We start from the raw sequence: 22,500 nt of genomic DNA, 5'->3' as shown, positions 1-22,500 counted from the left end.
GGGGAAAGATCTGCACATAAGCATGTGTGCTTGTGTATGAGTGTATACCCATAGGTGATTTCAGAATAGTAAAGCCTAAATCCATAAGAGATGTTCATCAGTGTTATTTTAAAGACTAATCCAACTATTCTGACTAAAAAAAAAAAAATCTACCAATTGAACTCAACAACTACTTTGAATAAATGGTTCATTGAACTAGACAATAGTTTGAGTAAAATAATAGATGAACCAACTAGTATATTACAGTATCATGTAGACACGTGCAGAATTTTAAACATTTATTAAATCTAATGTTAATATTCCCAAAGTACTCTCTAAAATATACAAATGAATTCTAATGAGATTACTCGTGAAAGTTCATACTCATTTAATGACTTTTATAAAAAATGACATTTTGATTTAATAATAGTTATAAGTTGAATTTATAATTTTAGATTTTCTTGGTTTAATCTGGGATTCAGAACATTTTAGAGAATGCTAAACTCTAACTGCTGGAAATAATTAGAATAAACTCCTAAGGTTAATATAATAGCACCTTTTTCTAATTAGGTCTCACAAATGACCTGCGAATATTCAAAACTTTCAGGCTTTAATAGCTGAGTATTTCTAAATAGATATTGAGTTACTGTCAAGCCACATACACAGATATCTAGCAGTGGTCTAGGTGACTGCCTTCAAGTCAATAAGCATTATTTTGGGCATCCCATAGTTTTAGATACAGATGTGAGCTCTTGTGCAGGAGTGTGTTTCAATATACTCAGGACACTTGAGAAGACCTCGGAGGTCCCCCTCCTCTGACAGTTTCTGAATTCCCTGCTGCATTTCAACTGTTTCCTCAGCAAAAGCACTGCAATATCATATGCATCTGGTTCATGTGGGTTAACATTTCTGGGTTGGGTTTTATTTGAATAAAGAACCTTGTGGAAAAATCTCAAGTTCTTGATAAAGAGGAATAACAAGTAGGATGTATTATTTAGAAACAAGCACATAGAAGCCATGTTTGTAGTTCCAGCTACTTGGGAGGCTGAGGTGGGAGGAATGCCAGCCTGGGCAACAAAGCAAGACCCTGTCTCTAAAAAAACCACATAAAGAAAAATTTTTTAAAAGAATGACTAAAGAGGTATGTTCTATTGTAGTCTCAGAAAATTTTAATATGCAAGAACTTTATTTATTTCATTATGCCACTGCCCTATATAAAAATATGTCTGAACCGAGACACAGGGGGTTGAAATAGGATTAAGCCAAAACCCTTCAGCCATTCTCAATAAACTATGATCTGACCTCCACCTATCTACGTACAACAATATTTCTGAATAATAACTTCCATTCCAGACTCAAAACATCATCCCAGAAACATTGTGCTCAGTTCCTACTCCAAGACATTTTTCATGGAGACTCACACTGTTTCCCCTTTCAACTCTCCGTGTATACATGGAACATCCTTCTACCCTGTTCTGCCTATTCACACACATCCTGTCTACCACTTAAGGATCAACTCACACTGTGTCTACTTCCTAAAGACTTCGACCTGTCCAAATTTCATTGATCTACTCTGAACCTTCAAAGCATTTTTTCGTCATTCTGATGCTCAAAACTACAGAATCTTTGAATCCTAAAACTGGATCTAATGTAAGGATATTGTTATTTGACTTCCCATTTTACAGATGAGTGAAGGAGTGACTGTCCAAGTGTCTGCATACAGGCACAGCAAAGACTAACACACACACTGGCCTCTAGAATGTTTCTTGGAACCTTGTTATTTCTGCTACCCCATATTGCCTTAATCACATGCACTGTCACTTAACTCTTTCTACTGGTAGCTATACTTTATCTTGCCAAGCAGACTGTGAACTTCACAGATTAGGAGACATTACACATAGCACACTGTAAATACATGTTGAGTGAATAAATTACGTGCCATGAAAGCATTAAGAGTTTCATTGTACTAATTCTAAAAGAGAAGATATCTCTCTGAAATTAAGTATTCTTGGAATATTTTCCATTCAGAACTAGTGAAAAAGGTATCAGAGCTGGAAAAGCTGTAAATAAAATTTTCCCCAATGGCTACAATGTTAGGCTGCTAATTTCCTAAAATAAAGCAAACTAAAGTCAATAATTATTAATGCTCAATTTTTAAAAGATCTATTTGCCATCAATATAATATCAGAGAAAGAAATAAAAAGTAGCAAGAGAAGTTTCAACATTCCAGAAAATAAAACTGCTTGAAAGTTATAGTACCTATGCCTATAAATTGGTGGAATACTTTTCAATAAAAATAAAATTTCTGTTATAATTATCTCTATTTATATTAGGTTTCTCATTTTTGGATCTCAAAGTGCTCCATGTTTTCACTTGTCAAGTTATATGCCAACTCAAAAGAAGTGGAACACAATGAAACCACATGTCTTTTGTGGGTTGCAGGATGAATAGAGAATTAGTCTCTTCTTCTGACCATTAGCAATTTCTTTCTCTTTTTGCCCCATTATAGGATATGAGAGCCATTAAATTTATTTCTGAAAGAAAAAGTGGATATTTCTGTAGTGTTCATTTTTGCAAATTCTTCAAGGTGCCATGTGTTATACTACCATAGGATAATTAGGTTTTCTTCTACAAAAATGCTTCTTTCCAACATAGAAACATCCCTGACAATTCAAATAAAATAAAAGAATCCCTTTAAAGAAACTCTCTTCTGTGCTCACCAATTCTTCATTATGAATCCTCTTCCCATGTAGAATTATCTACAGGTTTTTAATTATAAGAATATAATTTACCGTGATACATTTTACGTATTTAGTATTTTGATTAACTTCTAAGTGTGGTATAAAGTAATACTGAATAGTTTAGGCATCTCATTTATAATCTTTAGTCACACAGCAGTGATTAAGTGGTTAAGAATATAGTGGGCTTTGAGGATAGAATACTTGGCTTTGAAGCCTGGCTCCTTTACTTCCTAGCTATGCAACCTTGGAAAAGCTACTTAACCTCTCTGTATCTCCATTTCTTTACCCATAAAGGAAGGAAAAAAGTGACTATCTTATACATTCGTTATAAGGATTAAATTATTTTGCATATATGTAAAACACTTGAAATAGTGCCTGGATCATAAGTGATCAATAAACACTGAACATAGTCATAATATATAATAACCTTATAACCTTTTTTGGAAGAAAGTATGGTATAAATACAGAAATTAATTTTTTAACATTGTATGAGCTTCATTAGCTCTAAAAGTATTTCAGTACCTCTTCCTAAAGTGAGATTTTTATTACTGTATCAAAAAAGTCATGAAACAGATATATGTGCCTCACATATCAGATGCCTGGCATTAGAGTTATTAATGACTAGTCACATTTCCTTAAAAGTATATTTAAGGTAATAAAAGGAAATAAAATAACACAACATATTGCTATAATTATTTCAAAAAATTATTTACCAACAAATTCTGGGTCACTAAAATACTAAGCTAAATGGCCAGGTTATGTCTCAGATCACTTTTAGATCAATAGAAGAAAGTAAATTTCAAAGTAGAGGAGCCATCATTGCAATGCTCTGTACATAGTGCTCCTACATTTATTCTCCTCAGTCATCCATCACAGGCCTCATCATTAGCTTGTCATTAAAATCATTAACACACATGCATTGATCCAGACCTGCATCACATTTGCTATGCACATTGGGGTTTATGAAGTTCTGATAATATACATATAGCTAGAAAAATCTTAAATAGATTAACTTAATATGACTAAATAATGAAAATTTTAAGAGATGTAGCAATATATATAAGCCCGTTAGAAAGTAAAATTTTCCTCCAGGAATTCTTTTATGCTGTGGATTGAGTCAAGTCCCCTGTATCTATAATGATGTAAAGAGCATCAATCTCACTTTGACAGGAAAAGCCAATAACATATTAACATTATCTCCTATTGCCAATCATTAATTTAACAAAAATTTATTGAGTATCTTCTATATATAAGGCACAGTGAGGCTTTTAATATCTATCAAAGAACTTGTAGTCTAGTATAAGAAGAATAAATGTACAAGATTGCCAGCCCTAAGTGTCCTAAGAAAAGTAGCAATTAAGTGATACAGGAGTTAACAATTGGAAAACTTACCTGCCTCTAAGAAGAATGCCAATGTTCTAACAGCATTAAAACACATGTATTCTTAATATAATTCATTAAAGACAGTAAAGTAAGAGCAAGTTCAGATGGAAATAAAAGAGAAATTCTTGACTATCCTAGTGATAAAATCCCCTTTCTGGATTTGAAGATTTCCTCTAGATGGTTCAGACATTCATTATGCCATTTTTCCCCAACTGTTTTGAAATTTATGCACTACTTTCTTTTGAAATTTATGCACTACTTTCTTCAACTTTTTTTTTTTTTGAGATGGAGTCTCGCTCTTGTTGCCCAGGCTGGAGTGCAGTGGCGCGATCTCGGCTCACTGCAACGTCTGCCTTCCCGGGTTCAAGAGATTCTCCTGCCTCAGCCTCCCAGTAAATTTTTAACATAGCTTAAGGCAGGAGTGTAAGGGGTATAGTCTTTCCAGCGATTCATTTATTTACTGGGCACCTAAAATATGTCAAGTACTTGTATTATTACAGATTAAAGAGTACAAACCTTTGCCATAGAAGGTCACAGATAGAAGGGACTTACGTCTACTTCGGTAGCAGTTTTTCTAAGCCTGATAAAACATCACATTCCTTTAAGGGGGCACTGAAGTAACATCAACTTTGGTTTTAATGCAAATTACCCATTTGGCAAATAATGAATATTTCTGCAAACCAGAATCCAGGAATTCATTGCAAGTGCTTTAAAAATTGTTCTATCCATGAAATAGAAGACTTCAAATTTAATTGATCCTTTCAGTACACAACCTTTTCCTTACTAAAAAAAAAAACACCAATTTATGTTTCTTGCTTTAAAAAGGCATAGTCAGCTCCTAATTTAATTTAATTTACATTTGTGAGATTTAGAAACATATCTGGAACTTCTTTAGACAACTGGAGGAAAAGAAGTATTGAGTAATGGAGAGATATAAAGTTTGTTATTATTCCCTGACAGAGGTACAAAGTCAGTAACTGAAATTGAAGTACTTCTAGGAGGATAAAAGTTACTTCTTGTTAGAAGTTGAAAAAAAAAATCCAGTCAATAGACACTGTGTGTAAACCTCTGGGATAGGGGCTGCATGGACAATGGTTCCTGTTATCATCAAGTTTTCAGTCTAATAGAGGAGGTAAGACATATATACAAGTAACTTTAACACAAGGCAGAATGTGATCGATGCCACAGTAGGTAAAGTATTATAAAAGGGGAGATAAATTCTGACAATTCAATCAGTGAATGCTCTGTGAAGGAGAGTGGTGTAGCTTCACGTAGGCTTTGTAATAGGTGAAAATTTTTATTATGCAGAGATGAGAGAGAGGACATTCCAAGTAGAAATAGGGAAAATGGAGAATCATAGACATGTTATGGGAACCCTGAGAGTGCATGGGGGAAGGAGGGCTGGTGACAATGTGTGTGTTTGTGTGTGTGTTAGAATAGCAGAATGAGGTCAGATGACGAGAAGGCCTTTGAGTTGCATTTCATGATATTTAAATTTAATCTCTTCCCAAAGGCTACTGATGGTCTTTGAGCAGGATAATGAAAAGGTAGAAGAGTTTTATGAAGATGAATTTGCAAAATATAGGCTTAGTGTGGGACACTGCAGGTAGCGTTACCGAATGGGAACTTACTAAAACAATGTAATAAGTTAATGATGGTCAGACCACTAAGGTGGTAGGATTAGAAATGGTGGAAAGAAGTGAAGAATTTATAGGTTGTGGAGTAAAAAGGTTTTGCATTTACTACTTTTAAATTTACAATGTAGGCCGGGCATGGTGGTTCACGCCTGTAATCCCAGCACTTTGGGAGGCCGTGGCGGGCAGATCACATGAGGTCAGGAATTCGAGACCAGCCTGGCTAACATGGTGAAACCTCATCTCTGCTAAAAATATAAAAATTAGCCGGGCATGGTGGCGGATGCCTGTGATCCCAATTATGTAGGAGGTTGAGGCAGGCAGATTGCTTGAGCCTGGGAGGTGGAGGTTGTAGTGAGCTGAGATCGCATCACTGAACTCTATAAATTTACAATGTACATGAAATACTTCTTTTTATGCTCTACCAAGGAGACAGAAGAGCCTAAATCTGTCAAAAATACTGAAAGTTAAAAATCAATAAAATAGTTAAAATACATCTGAACTTTTCATGACTCTCAAGCAACCTCTATGAATCTTTCTATTTGTTATTTTGATTGCTCCAGGAACAATGAAAGCGAATCTCAGAAAGTTTGGATATTAGAAAGTGAAGATGAAAAGATTCTGAAAACAAATTCCCCCACAGTCTTCTCTGTGATTAAGATGCTAGTAACAGCAATGGCCACAATAACATTGATGTGTGGTCTCCGGACATTTTACTTATTTTTAATTTTTCATCTGTGTTCTTATAGCATTTTAAGGAAAAAATGTATTTTAAAACTGAATATTGAAGGAAGGGGCATAAAGTGTGTTGCTAGTTTCTCAAGCGAAAAAAAAAAAAAGAGTCACCTATTTCAAGAGAGAAGTAGCAAAAAAGAAAGCACGTAGGGCTTTTTAAAAGTAGGTAACATATACCCTTGAGGGTCTTGCTAAGCATCTCCAAATAATTGGTAAACTTTAAGACATGTCCCTACCATATCAGCAGCTTGGAAATTAATAAGCTGTAAGATATGGCTCTCAAACTCCTGGGCAATCTCATCTTACAGGTATTCCCATCCAGGCACGCTGCCCGTCCTGAGGCAAAGGAGTCATTGTTCTCTGAATGAAACCCATGTTTTAGTCATCTTTGCTCATCTCCTCATGTCCTTTACATGTATCCTGCCTTTCCTCATCTCTGCTGAATACTAGGTTGAAATATTTAAGATGGTTATTTTTTAGGAAAAAAAAGTCAAATATGAATAATTTCATAAAGTTCAATCTAAAAATTGACTTCATGTTAAGCCTAACTCAAAATTACATCCTTCATGAAGTCTTTTCCAATTCCCCGTGTTCATGTGCATGCTTACGTCATTGACTTCACAATTTGTTTGCAACTCTCTTCATTCCTTCACTTGGTCTCTGTTACTACCTATGTACTTATCCCTCTATTAGAGTTTTACCTCTGTAGACACTGATCATCTGCCACAGTTTCTAGCAGAGTACGATGCACACAATAGGTGTTCAATAAATGTTTATCCAATTTAAATGAATGAAACTCATCTATGGGTCATTCAACTTCGCAAGCTTCTACTTGAAAACATTGCAAAGTAGCAGTTGACTAGTTTACTCACCGTTTTACAGGCACCCTCATTAATGGTATATTCCAAAAACACAGAGGACTAACTACACTGATATACTGATAAACAAATTTGTTGCCTAAAGATATGTGTTGCTTTTGTTGTGAAATTTACAAGTACCTAAGGCACTAATGAACAGCAGAAGTAATGTTAATGCTTGCCTATACCCTAAAGCAGTCAAATTATAAAGGGAAAGTTTATCCTTTTAGATTGTGGTCACACAGTATATTCCCTAGAGGAATGTAAATTTTATTCATTTTCTCCTTACTCAAGACTAAGTCAAAGGTTCTATAAACAGTTCCTATTTTTCTTTAGAATAAAAAAGTACTATGAATAAAGTTCGCTTAAACTGAGATGTTCAAAATTTAAGTCAATAGATGTTAAACAGTAGAATCGTATGTTTTCTCTTCTTTGCTTATTTAGATACTAGCAAATGTTAATGACTAGAATATTTATATACTGTCATCACTGATGAGAGACTCACTGGCACAATGTAAATTCAATCAGATCTTCTTAGAAATGTAGTGTTTATTAATTCCATGAAGTTAGCAATAAAGATTTTAAGTCTTAAGTTTTTTTTTTTTGAGACGGATTCTTGCTCTGTCATCCAGGCGGGAGTGCAGTGGCGTGATCTTGGCTCACTGTAACCTCCGCCTCCAGGGTTCAAGCGATTCTCCTGCCTCAGCCTCCTGAGTAGTTGGGACTACAGGTGCGCGCAACTACGCCCGGCTAATTTTTTGTATTTTTAGTAGAGATGGGATTTCACCATGTTGGCCAGGATGGTCTCAATCTCCTGACCTCATTTATGACAAATATCAACAAATGCTGTTACTAAAAACTTAAAATTTATGACTCATATCTACAATATGGGCAATTTCCAGCAATGTGATGTTAATTTTATCTAACATGTATAAAGCAAGACTAAATTTTAGACTAGATTAAAATTGTTTTTATGTGGTTTACTAATTGCAGGCAGTTCCCTTACACCTTTTCTTCTTATAATTCTAGTTATTTGAGAAAACATTCAATACATTCAAATAGCATACCTTTTAAAAGTAATAACCAACTTTTTACAAAAAAAATACATCTTGTTAAAAAACCCTATAGATATGATTAGCCTTGTCACCTGTCCTAGCACACCTGAAGGTTATAATATACTTCTATAGTAATCATGGATCATTACCTAAAAAATGTTATTCCCCAGAGAACACTCAAAAAGCTATCCTCAGAAACAGTGTTAGGACTCTGATGCTTCAGTGTTATTATGGAAACTGATTTTATTTCATCCAATATAGCAATCTTTAACCTGTCAAATGAACTTACACATATAGTACTTTGAGAAACATATTAAATATACTGAAATACGTGTAGGCCTTGAACTACGCATCTATTACCCATTCAATACAGATTTGTTCAAATCCTTGATTTTAAAGCGTCTTGATCCTTATTTCTACTTAATTGGATACCTTTAACTTACGTGGAATACATTAATTAGCTCCAATAGAAAATGTTTTAGGCCACGTGCAGTGGCTCACACCTGTAATCCCAGCACTTTGGGGAGGCCGAGGCGGGTGGATCACCTGAGGTCAGGAGTTCGAGACCAGACTGACCAACAAGAAGAAACTCTGTCTCTACTAAAAATACAAAAAAAAAAAAAATAATAAAAAAATAAAAAAATAGCCGGGCCTGGTGGTGTATGCTTGTAGTCCCAGCTACTCGGGAGGCTGAGGCAAGAGAATCGCCTGAACCGGGGAGGCGGAGCTTGCAGTGAGCCGAGACTGCGCCACCACGCTCCAGCCTCGGCTACAGAGCGGGACTCCATCTCAAAATAATAATAATAATAATAATAATAATAATAATAATAATAAAATAAAGAAAATGTTTATAATCCTATGAATTCTTCTTTGCCTCTTATATACTGTTATGTCCTGTTAATGACATTTAAAAATATCAAAATAGACTGAGTATTGCTATAGTCATATGTTCTACATTGATATGCATAGATTTAGACTACTTCTCAAAATAGCATCAAAACCTTCTAGATTAAAAAAATGCCGTAAAAAGATGAGATTTTCTTTTAACCATCTACAATCTTCAGTACTTGGCACAAGATTATTGAATTAATGATGATAACTCTTTGTATCTAAGCATTCAAAATAAATACATGATTAGCACTTTATCAATTTCATAAGTGATTGAATAAATTTTCATTCAAATTAGTTCCAATTTGCCTATGGCAAAACCCTCATTCTTACTCTATAACATTGCTGTTTTCAAGATGTAAAATGAATTCAAAATATAAGCACAGGATTATTTAAATGTCTTTTCCTGAGCTTAACTTCTGTTTTCGTTTGTTACTTTTGAGTAGCTAACCTGTACTGACTGATACATTGGAAAATATTATCTTGTCAAACAGAACATACAAAAAAAGTAATTTTTTTTTTCCAAAGACAAAGTTTCACAGGAAAACTGGTAAAATAACTGATGCTCATTTAGGAAGCTTATATAAAAATGGAAATTATGGGAATTCAATTTTACTCATTTCTTTCTAGTATATATAAAGGAAATTATATAATTATTTTTGGAATTTGATGGTAGATTCATGAAAACGACAAGTTTAGTTATCTCCATTTGTGTGAAGTCAAGTTGAAATGATACACAATTCATTCCTTAAACCTATGTAACTTTTAGAGTAATATTTTGTTTTTCCACTTGGGAAATGTTTTAGTTTATTTAACATATCACAGAAAAAAGCTAATAATATAAGTGACATTAAAGTTTTAAGTAGAAAAGCTCACTTTTAACAGAAATTATATTAATAGTTTTAAAAAATGAGAGCTGATCTAAGGATAACATAATTAAATGTGAGTAATTAAAGTTAATTATACAGTCATAAATAAATTATTTCATTCTACTTAAGATTTTATTCTTTGGAAAGGATAAACCAGGCTTTCTCCACAAAACTTTAGATTTTTATATTCTAAATTTAAGTATATTTTAGACAAGTATTTAGTGCTCTTATTTATAGGACTGAATAAGAAAGATGTCCAATTAAAACTACTAGAAATGAAAAAAGATGTTCTTAACTTTTATCAATTAAGAAATTATACAACAGAGTTATTACTTATGTAGTTCTTTATTCCCATTTCTTATCTTTCAAGATTTTCTCTTTGGTAAATTAAAATAATGTTTGACATAAAAATTCTAGTGTTAAATGAATTGATCTTTGTTTTTATTTGAATGAGTTTGCATGTAGTAGCTGCCAGTAGGACAGTACTCAGACTATCACTTCAGTTCTACAGATATAATCCTCCTCCTTATCCCTTGATGAAAACGAAAATATTCCTTCTTACAGAAATGTGCAATTATGAAAAGGGGATTCAAAAATTGGAGTGAACAAATGATTCTGCATTCCATATTAACTGTATAGTTTCCTTTATCCAGGATATAAGTAGAAAATGCCCTACTAAATTTCCCACACCTTTTCTCCGTCGCTAATGATAAATATCAAAATAAATTTTAATTTTCATCATAAGCCAGGATAAAAATGTTATCCTCCCTTAGTCTATTTTCTAAAAACTGCAGCCACTTAGCATTGATGGCAAAGGAATATTATTTTCAGATAATTGTGATGAAATTTTCTCTTCTAAGATGTATTTCCATTCTTAATGATGACAGTTTATAATTATATCTTACAACTCAAGAGATCTGATTCCATGGTGGAGTTATATAGTTCCATTTAAAGTCAGTATCAGTCCGGCCAGGCACGGTGGCTCCTAATCCCAGCACTTTGGGAGGTTGAGGCGGGTGGATCACCTGAGGTCAGCAGTTCGAGACCAGCCTGGCCAACATGGTGAAACCCCGTCTCTACTAAAAATACAAAAAAATTAGTCGGGTGTAGTGGCAGGCGCCTGTAATCCCAGCTACTCAGGAGGCTGAGACAGGAGAATTGCTTGAACCTGCGAGGCAGAGGTTGCATTGAGCTGAGATCGTGCCAATGCACTCTCCAGTCTGGGCAACAACAGCAAAACTCCATCTCAAAAAAAAGAAAAAAAAAGTCAGTATCAGTCCAAAGAAACAACAAAAAGGTGGGTAAAGGTCAGTGAAATATAATTTTATAAACTGCATGCATATATATGTATATCAACATTTCTCTAGAATTTCCTGCTCTTACCTTCAACATTATATTGAAATGTATTTAAATTTATGCAATATTGTTTAAAGGAACTAGATTTTACATGATTTAGGCTCACTCCCAAATGAGTTCAGATAGTTTTGCTGTAGAGTCAATTTTTAAAAAACACAATGAAATTCTTCAGGATTTATCACTCTATTTGACTGTATAAAAGTGATAGTTGTGACCAAAACATCTGTAATAAAATGAAAATATAGATGTAATTACTTTCATCATTGATAAGTACAAATATATTGTGCCCAATCTCAGAAACAAATTAGTTGGCCACTGAGATACAATTGGTACCATTCCAGTTTGTGTCTCATCAATGAAAACTATCAATAAACATTCAGCTGTGGATCTAAGGACCTTTATAGTTCTAATCTGTTGGCCAGACAAATAAAGTCTAAATCACATCTTGACACTTTGCCGTTAAGTCAGTCTTGCTGCTGCTCCAATTCTCCTTTGAATAATTAATCCAAAAATTGTATTATTGCCTTACTTGTTGGACCAAGTTTCGGTCAAAAATCAGATAGGTAATATGAGTATATGGGGTGTATGTTCCAGTTTATCTGTAATTACATTTGTTAACTTGCATTCTGGCTCCTCGAAGATCTTGACCTCAAAGTCCTGTAGTTGAGCCCTACTGCTGTGGCCGCTCTTTTGGATGTGGCTTACCCATTTTTCTCAACTGTTATCTATTTCCTATTACCAAACTGCCCTATTGGAGTTGTTACCCATCTGCTGCTGGCTCCTGGTGAAGCTGTCTCTTGGAATACCTTTACAGAGGCTACTTTCCATCTGGACTACATATTGCTCATGTCACTATGTCTGCCTAATTTCTGAGACTGACTGCTTTGCTGAAACTATTCCTTTGCTCAAATTAAACCACACAACTGACTCAAACTCTGGTTTTCTCCTGAGTTGAGTTTTGCTTAGTTATATACTCTATTAGTTCTAAACATTAGATGGAATAAGGAGTAAAAGTAATATGTACTTTTTTTTTTTTTTTGAGATAGAGTCTCTCTCTGTCACCTTGGCTGGAGCGCAGTGGCATGATCTCAGCTCACTGCAACTTCTGCCACCTGGGTTCAAGCGATTCTCCTGCCTCAGCCTCCCAAGTAACTGGGATTACAGGCCCCCATCACCGTGCCCAGCTAATTTTTGTATTTTTACTAGAGACGGGGTTTTGCCATATTGGCCAGGCTGGTCTCGAACTCCTGACCTCAGGTGATCTGTCCACCTCGGCCTCCCAAAGTGCTGGGATTACAGGCATGAGCCATTGCACCCAGCCAACAATATGTACTTTTTATTCTAAATCTAGTGCACCATGTCCTTTCTTTGACTTGCTAATTAACAAAAGGAACCTCAGATTTAATGTTGCAAATATACATTTTTTTATAGTAAGATAACATTGTGTGATCAATGATGACTTGTCCTCCTACCTTTTAAGTGTCTTGCTGATTTTACTCCATTTTGTCTTAAAAACGAAGATAATGTTGAACAAACTAAACAATGTTAGCTTTCAGTAGTTATGTGAAATGATTTGATCATCTGTTGCTTATATAAATTATTTAATGCTATTCTAATGATAGAAACTGGCTATGGAATGTAGTAACCCTGTGTTTCTTGGTGTTGAAATATTCAAGTATAACATGTTACTTCTGTGAGTGGTAAATTTTAAATTCTGCCAGAGTAGTCAAAATGCACATAATTTTAACATACATTAAGACATAATTTCTTATCATGTAAATTACCTTCACTTAAAGGAATATTCTGAAATAACAGTTGACTTTATGTAAGTCTCTTTATTTATTAAATGCCTCTGGTTACCAACATATATCCACTTCCCAAGTCCTATGTTGAAAGCTGAAATTAAAATACCATAGCAGTACATAAGAACTTCATTTTTTTTTCCCTGGTATTGAAAGTAGGAAAAAGTTAACACTGAAGCATTATTCCTTCTTTAACAATTCAGTAATCGTTTTTTGACCGTTAGAGAAAGGAAATTTTTAAGGCTCAACTAGTGTTAGTGCAAATGAAGTTGTATCTTCTAACAAAGTACCTTTTTTAGATATAAAACAGAAGCAGTAAGCTACAATACTGTCAGCTAAAAGTTTTCTGACACACTTTGCCTAAATTGTGGGAATTCACACCACGGATGTCAGATATCATCTGTATAGTTCTATAAAAATCCTTCAAAACCCTATAGGAACCCACAAATTTCCACAATTGGCACGGTGGGGATATAACACTTTTTAGCTAAAGGCACTGTATCTCTGGGAGGATCTTTTTATTAAGAGGAACTGGAATGAGTTGTAAGTGCCACATATGGGGACTGGAATAATGTAAAAAAGAACAGCAGCTACTGATCCACACTTGTAGCACTTAAAAAAAAAGATGAGATGATAAAGAGCTGGCATAATCATAAGTTCTGTACAATCACTTTGGAAAGAGATCTCAAAGCTAACTAGCAAAGTTAATCAAAAAGTTTAGAGATTAAATAAAAATGGAATTAAATCAGAAGAAAAATTGTAAGAGGACCAGAAATGTTAGAAAAAAAATAAAGTTGACTGAAAAATTGTTAATTAAAAAATCTATGAAAACATATGTGAAGCAAAAAAAAAGCTTTCATGTTTAGAGTTTCGCAATGCAACATAATGATCCAAAACATCAGCAAAAATAGTACAGGCTTAACAGGAATGAAAACAATGAGAAAGAGCATTCCATTTGCTCAAGTTGTCAGTCACTTCCAACTGCTTTCCTCTGAAATACAGAGCCACTCCAATTTCAAATGCTTTTGTCCACAGAGAGATCTAAGATCTGTAGGGATTTTATATAAAATATCAGCAACCAAAGATGTAGGATCTGCAAATTCTACATGTGCCTACAAATAGCAATTTAAATTTTAAGGCAGCCAAAGAGAATAGAAGGCAGAAATGTAATATTATATACTTATATTTTCATTATGTTTTATGACAATTCAAAGTTTAGATTTTCAATACTGTTTAATCCAGTGGGGGTCTAGGAGCACCTTTTGGCTATCTATGGGGCAAAATATTATCAACAGGAGAGGCCAAAATATGATATTGAAATGATTTAACAACTGAGGTTATGAAGAAGAAGAGGATGTTGTAAAGATGACTGGGGTATGTGATGTATACAAAGTTCTGGAGCGTGTTGAATAGGTATTTGACATGCAAATTAAAAAAAATCTTATGATCTCTATTGCAATTCTGAAATAATACTACATTACTCCTTTTATATGACACCTCAGGCTTTTATTTTCCTCTCCTAAGAGTTTGCCTTCTAAGGACAAAATAAATTAATTTTCTTATATTATATCCAATATATTAACATTCTATATAAAAGATTTTTAACTTTCAAGCTTCAAATATTTGCTTTACTAACAGGAGAAAATAATAATTGCCTACAACGAATATAGAATATTTAGCAAGCAAAACTTTGAAATGACATAGAGGCTAAGAGGAGTCACGAATGACATATAAGAAAGGATCTGAAAACTCAACAGTAGGAGACTCTAATAATCAGAAAGGGGAATGACATGACAATGGGAGGCTTTGTGAGTAAAGCACTCAATACAAAACCAGCTAGGAAAGAATATTTATTTTGATCTCTAGACACAACATTTGAAAATATAAAAATGGGAATCTCATTTAACATTTTATACGAGGAAGAACAGCAAATCTGAACCAACTTATTGAGAATGAGGAGAAACAATTACTTAATACAAAAAGAAACAACTGAGTAGAACTAAACATGGTGGGTACATCATTAAATTCCACTTCTTGCCTTAGGTTGGGAAGTAGACAGGAAATGGACTGATTGTATCAGTATGCGTTCATCTTCCAGGTCTAGTCTATATGTTTTCTTCTCTTGTCATTCACTTAAGTCCAACACATGAGAGAAGACAGTAAGTTCAAATTATTTCAGCTTAAAGACAGCATCAATCCTAACCTTTTAAACATTTCTAGAGGTAAATGTCTATATAAAATAGGAAGCTAGTCATTTTTAGTTCATATTCTATATAACTCTGAAAAAGGGAATATTGGCATTCAGGTGCATAAGGGAACAATATTATAAATTGTAATGATACTCAGCTCGGACACTTGAAGTATCGTTTTCCTTTATTCATACCATGGATGGTTCTAGGACTCTTTGAACAGCAATAGAAAATAAAAATGTTCTAAAAGTCAAGTACTTACTTTGAATCAACAAGTAGTTGAGTCAAAACAGTCAAACAAGTTTCAAAAAATTATTACGTAGAATCTATACAATGTCACCTGGCTTTAATCTTTCCTACTTTTTGCTGAAATCCCCTTAAACATTCATCTGATTTATACTGCATAAATTTTGATAATTGTTTTCAATCTGCTTTCAACAATGTAAATAAAATTTAACAAGGTCTGAGATGATAATCATGAATGAGGTGAAGGGGCCTCATTCTACTCAAAGTGGAAAGCCACTTTTTACTCACATAAATTGGAATGGTTATAAAATACATATTAATTAAATAATTAAAACTAAAAATAAAACTTAAAAAGTATAGTCTACCAATATTTAGAAAATTTTCTTAGCTCCCACATAAAAATGAACATTATATTTACTCATCTGTTCTTCCTAAAATCTCCTTTGTTCTCCTTCGTCAAGATTCTAGGAGAACCCTGGATTTTATACTCCTGTAAGTATTACTTTGTGAAGTCAAACCATTTCTAATTAACTGTAATCTCCAATTTGATTCTTCATAATCAGTATCATACTTTTAATGAATGCTTACTTGACATAGTAGAATGTGCTAGGGGTTTCTTATACTATAATTTGTCTAAAACATAATCTCTGTCTTTAAGGGACTTGTCATTAAGGTAGGGATATCTGCAAAATGAACACAGATGTATGCATAAACACACGTGCATGTGTATGTGCACACACACTCACACATGTACACAAAGTATTAGTCCAAAATAGTGGTATAAGAAGCAAGTTCTTTAGAAGTGTGGAGCAGAGTGCATGGTCCTGATAGTAAAATTCCTTGGGAAAGCCTCTTGGAAAAAAATAGGACTAGTCCTGTAAGGAAAGGTAGAATTTAGGTAAGAGAGTAGAGGGGAACCAGAAAAGGGAAAGGGCAGAAATTCAAATAGTGTGAGCGAAATAAATGCATTAATTTGGAAGAGGCCTTTATTCAGGACACTGAATAAAGTGAAAACTGGAGTGGAAGAAAAGGGTTAAAATGTGGAGTATGGAATATAAATGATAATTTGGCATCTCTTGTTCTCCACAATTTATAAGAAGAACCAGACCATACCTATTTCACTCTTCTAATACCTCAAAAAACATCTTCTCTACCAACCTCAGGTATATATTCATATTCTACCACGTAGAATTTTACTATAATGGAGTTGAATTAAAAGACTAATCAAAAAAATCATCAGTGTTTTCTCCTGAATCTAATGATATTTAGGTTCTTAGATTCCCCAAGTAAAATGCTGAATTCTTCATCTTCCCTTTTGAACCTGCTTCTTGTGTCCTCTATTTCTCTTTGCAGACTTTTAAAGTGGCTATGAATTTTCCCAATTTTCCTCTTTTTCCCTAGCATTCAATTGGTTGTCTTGTTCTGGTATTTCTTTTCACAGCACTTCTTATAGGGATTCTTTGCTCTCCACTCCTAGTCTTGTACTTATGTTAGATATTACATACTGCAAGAATTAATTTTCTGCTTCCAGTCTCTCCCAATTTCAGAATATCCTCCTATACATGAGTTTCATTAAGTCATGGTTCATTCAGTACACTTTTAGATTACTGTTTCTAATGCATAACTATGAGCGTGTCAAAGTCAAGCTGATAACAGTAACAAGCTGTATATTGACTGAAACAAACACCATAGCTTGATATTTAAGTCACTCAGCAGTCTGGTCCCACTTCCTATATTCTAAATTCTGTATTCCCTTATATATTCTAAATTCCTGTCAAAACTAATACTCAATGTTTTCAAGACACATATGATATGTCCCTGATTCTGGGTTGGTGTTGTTCTATTTGAGTTGTTCATTGCCTAAAACTTCAGATAACTAGATAACTTCAGATACCTAAATATAGGTAATGTGCTACCTATAATAAATCCTTGTGTCATATTGTTTCACTTTTTACTTTATTTTTAGAGACAGATAGAGTCTCACTCTGTGGTGCAGGCTGGAGTTCCACAGCATGATCATAGCTTACTGTAACCTCGAAATCCCTAGGCTCAAGCTATCCTCCTGCCTGAGCCTCCTGAGTAGCTAGGACTATATATAGGCACTCACCACACCCAACTAATTTTTAAAACTATTTTTGTAGATACAGGGTCTCACTATGTTGTCCAGGCTGATCTTGAACTCCTGGCCTCAAGCAATCCTCCCGCCCTCCCCTCCCAAAATGCTGGGATTACTGGCATAAGCCACTGTGCCCGGCCTCATGTTGTTTCAGTTTTATGGATCTGCTTACTTTATGAATTATAAGAGGAGAAAGAAGGAGAAGAAAATGAATTGTCAATGACTAACCACAAACTTACAGAGTGCCTTGAAACAAGTATTAAAATGCAAAATACAAAAATATTTTCATATTGTTTATAGACTCATTTTTAGTAACAGTGAGGTATTACAAGAAGTAATATAAATCAGTACCTATTTACACAGCACTATGAGAGACACAAGGAGCAATTATTATGTTCCAGGCACTCATTTCTTTGCAAGAATCTTATGAAATAAGAAGCATTATATTATTACTTACCTCATTTTCAGCTGAGAAAGCTGAGGAAAGAAATGTTAAGTAACGTGCTCAATCCCACTTGGCTATTAACTATTGAATCTGGAATTGGAACCCTGACAATCTGGCGTTACAACCTATATTCCGATACCACTAGGCCCTACTTCCTCTTGTTTACAATTGCATCAGCATAACTACCCCCCTCTAAAACAACAAGTAACATGACTTCATTTTAGGAGATATAAGTATGCTATGTAAATGTCTTATAAAAATTATTTCACTTCTGTTTAATTTCCAAAGTATTTTGAAATGCATTCAATTATATACAACCAAATTTTGATTGAGAGAATTATATCAATATTTCTTCCTTTGCCTAATAAAATACATAACATGGTTTAAGTACAAGCATCTTAGAACTTTATAAAGGTGAAGATAGAGAATACTGAAATATTCCATAAATATTTGACATCTATTATGCAAAAACCTAATGACAGCAGCAGAAACAGATTTAAGAATGAATATTGACTCAATATTCTGCAAGATAATTAAAATTTTGATTATAATCGATATAATTTAGAAAAAGGGACAATTTACACCCCTTTTAATTTTTATTTTTTCTGAAATCTATTTTCAACAAGCTTTCCTTTTATCTATGGAAAATAAACATAAGTATTTTTCACATGCACTAATTCATATAGTGCGTAAAATGTGTTATATATTAACTATGAACATTTTAACTTTATAAACCCATAGCAGCAATATACTGGACATTATGTGTATAATTTTTAGGTGTTATCTAATACATACTAATATTTCTCTGAAATATTTCATAAACTCTAATAATAAAATGAAAAATCTGAAGTAGCAATTGCCAAATGAAAACCAATACCCATCTAACAATGCTACAATTTAGCCCAATTATTATTTCAGGTTCTAAAATATAATGTTTAATAAACTATTTCATTAATCATTAATTTTTTATTTTAATATTTTTAGCACCAGACAATTACATTTAAAAAATAAGTGTTTACATATCCTCTATAGGTAGTTTATAACAACCACTATATACTGCATATGAGCACAGGGAGTTGCACCAACAGCTTAAACACTTTTATTAGGAACATCTTTTATTTCTCTGAAATAGGTCTTTTTTTAAAGCAGAAAACAGAATCTAACTCTTGTTTGCTCTTTAAAGTTTTATTGTTTTAGCATTTTATACAGGGAGTGAGCATTAGCATACTCAGGAGAACTGCTGAAAGTAAAAGGCCGCAAGCTACCCACTGCATGGCTGATAGGATAAAGCGCGGATATAAAAACTTTTGTCTGATTGCTCACTTTCCTTGTTTTAGAGTACTGCTACTCTCAAGAGCATATATTCATGTTCTTTCTACTTCAAGTTTTATTACTTCTTTTGTATTATTTAATACATCTAAAGACACTTCCAAAAGACAAATTTTTCCATTTTGAAGAAGTAATGGTTCAGAACCTGATAAAACACATTAATGTTCACAGTGTGTTTTTTTGCAAAGGTGATAGAGTAAAAGTGCTATAAAGCAATTAGACATATGATCTTAAAGACATTAATATGTCAAACAGAATAAAATGTTTAAAAAGACAACAAAAATAATATCCTGTGAAAGGTCAAGTGAAAATGGGTACATATAAACAGTATATTTCTCTTTCAGACCTTTTACTAGATATTGAATGGAAAAATAAAGGAAGACAATATAAAAATAAGAATATAAAAATAATTAGAAGTATGTGACATTTAATTCTAGGAAGTATAGACATGAGTTACAACTCATCCTGACAGCTAAATGGTGTACACACTTCATTATTCAGATTCAAATTTTTTTCCACTGAATTCTCAGTTCTACCACAGTCAACACATTTTAGTAAACAAGACACTAATATGCTTGACACTGTTGAAAAAAGCCAGGCATTTTTTAAAGTGTCATACACATTTCTGAAATCCACAATACATCAATTTTTAATACTTCTACTCTCTCAGCTCCATTAAAAAGATGGTTGGGGAAAGATTTTAGAGTAATTAATGATATAGTTAGCTGCTAAATATTAATAGGAATCGTAGTCTTGCATAAAATATAACATATAAACCTTGCCAATACAGACGCACCAGTAATTAAAGTTGAATATGTAATTACACTGATTTATAAGACAGGCAGAAAGTTACACTTTACTAGCTTCTATGTAAACTGTGGGTAACAGTTAAACTTTGCATTTTACGGTTTATAAAAACGGGCAATATCTTGACTACAGTTCATAAATGGTTTAGAGACCTGTAATAGTAGTAAAAATTATAACAACTTATTCCATCATGAATATTCTTATTGCACCATACAAACCAACCTGTGATAATGACCCATAAGATGTAGATTCATCTTAGACGCTGCTTTATGCCCAAGAGAACGTTAGTAGTACTAAGAATCTGTAGAGGAGTGCTGGAACAATAATGATATGGCACTTGAGATAATCTAAAAGATGGATTAAAACCGATTTTGATAAACTTTGCCATATTATGAACATGGTATAATTTAACTCCACTTACATTTGTATTTTTAACTTATACAACAGTAAAAACTTCAGAAAAATTCTAAATTTAAGAAGCATATTAATATAGATTCTTCCCTTTAGAGAGTCTGTTAACCACACTTACATGTGCGGCTGAGGCGAGCAGCCCGGACTACTGTTTCCATTGCTGTCAATGTGATCCAGAGAACCATTGAGGTCTTCGTGGACGGCCTGCAGTAGGCCACTGGATGCATTATTGATCAGTCCAGGATTACTTAGCAAAGGTAAACTGCTCTCTGCCAAGGCAGCCTAGTGAAATGAAGAGTGTGTAAAACAATTTTCAAAATGGCATTTAAAATGATTTTTAAAACATGTATCTTCTTTTAATGGGTTCCAATAAGGAAACAGATATTTTAGAAGGAGTAAAAGAAAATGTATTGAAAAAAAATTCCTAACTGGCTACTTGTGGCAGAGATGCAAGGAAATTAAGTGTGATGTGAAAATATAAACAATAGTCCTTGCAGCAAACTTTCTCACTCATGTTTCAACCTTTGGCATAATGAAATGTTGAATCCACACATGTAATGAAATACTCCAGTTTAATATAAGCAGTTGCTCTGCTTTTTAAAAATGACCAGAACTTAACTCAAAATAAAGAAGTCCTGACATTTGCCTCCTCTGCATAAAAATTATATATTATAATTAAACTTTAAAGTTTTTGCCACAAGCACCATGTTCCCCAACACTATGATGTGAAATCATTTATGACAGCCTGGATAAATATTAATGCATAGCCACATGCATTTGCAAAAGCTTCTATCAATCTAGCATTTGCAGAAAAACCGAATGTTCCAGATTTTGCCACAGGGTGTCCTTCTTGCTTCTTCACATCAAAAGTAGCTTGAATTAGAACCAGTGCTGTCTATAGTACTAGGTACTACAACTTGGATGATAAACCAACTATTAAGAACAATCATAATCTCACCTAAATACAAAGACATGCCAAAAAAAAAAAAAAAAAGCCCTAAAGGTTCAAATACAACAAAACTGGGAAAGTACATTACCTGCAAACTGGCATTAAGAGCTGCTCCATAGCCTAAACTGGTAGGTATATTTTTTACTAAGGTTGGACTTCTGAAAAAAAAAATATAAAGATCATTTATATGTCAAAATATAAAACATGTGGATATCAATAGTCTCAGCTATAAAGGTATGTTCTGGCTTGTCTCACACTAATAGTCCATACTGGATGTATATAAGGCCACAAAAATAAGGTAATAGAGTTCAAATATATAACTCTTTACATAATACATATTAACTTGATCCAGGAATATAAGAAATGAAACTTTAGACTATGGTGTGCAGGCAAAGTAAGACATGACCTTGAGGATCTTTAAACCTGTTTCTAGCTGTGTGAAGGTTTCATTTGCAAGAACAACAACATTCATATAAAATTTTTAAAATGAAAATATACAACACAATTACCAATTTGATGCAATCAGGAAATAATTAATGGTTAATTTCTAGAACACCATGAATTAACATAACAAACTACCGTAGTTAATTAAATGACAACATAATAGATTAACTATTTCTTGAATGCAGAAATTTGCACATACTTGACTATAGAAATCAAAAGTCAAGGGCCAATAGTAGATAAAATACATTAAAGTCATCTCTTCATA

General features: G+C 33.5%; 1 protein-coding gene across 43 annotated transcripts in view; it reads right to left on the bottom strand.

The window, feature by feature from the left end:
• The window catches only part of FOXP2 (forkhead box P2), a 606,462-nt gene that overhangs the window by 8,596 nt on the left and 575,366 nt on the right, over positions 1–22,500 (bottom strand). For all 43 annotated transcript variants that reach the window (XM_063667746.1, XM_063667751.1, XM_063667775.1 and 40 more), the window contains 2 exons: positions 21,880–21,949; positions 20,961–21,124 (listed from right to left, as the gene is read on the bottom strand). In XM_063667746.1, coding sequence (XP_063523816.1) covers positions 20,961–21,124; positions 21,880–21,949 — 234 coding nt within the window. The remainder of the gene's footprint in view (positions 1–20,960; positions 21,125–21,879; positions 21,950–22,500) is intronic.

Source organism: Pongo pygmaeus, chromosome 6 (genome assembly GCF_028885625.2).
Source record: "Pongo pygmaeus isolate AG05252 chromosome 6, NHGRI_mPonPyg2-v2.0_pri, whole genome shotgun sequence".
Classification (NCBI taxonomy): Eukaryota; Metazoa; Chordata; class Mammalia; order Primates; family Hominidae; genus Pongo; species Pongo pygmaeus.
This window is presented reverse-complemented; position numbering and strand designations above follow the sequence as displayed.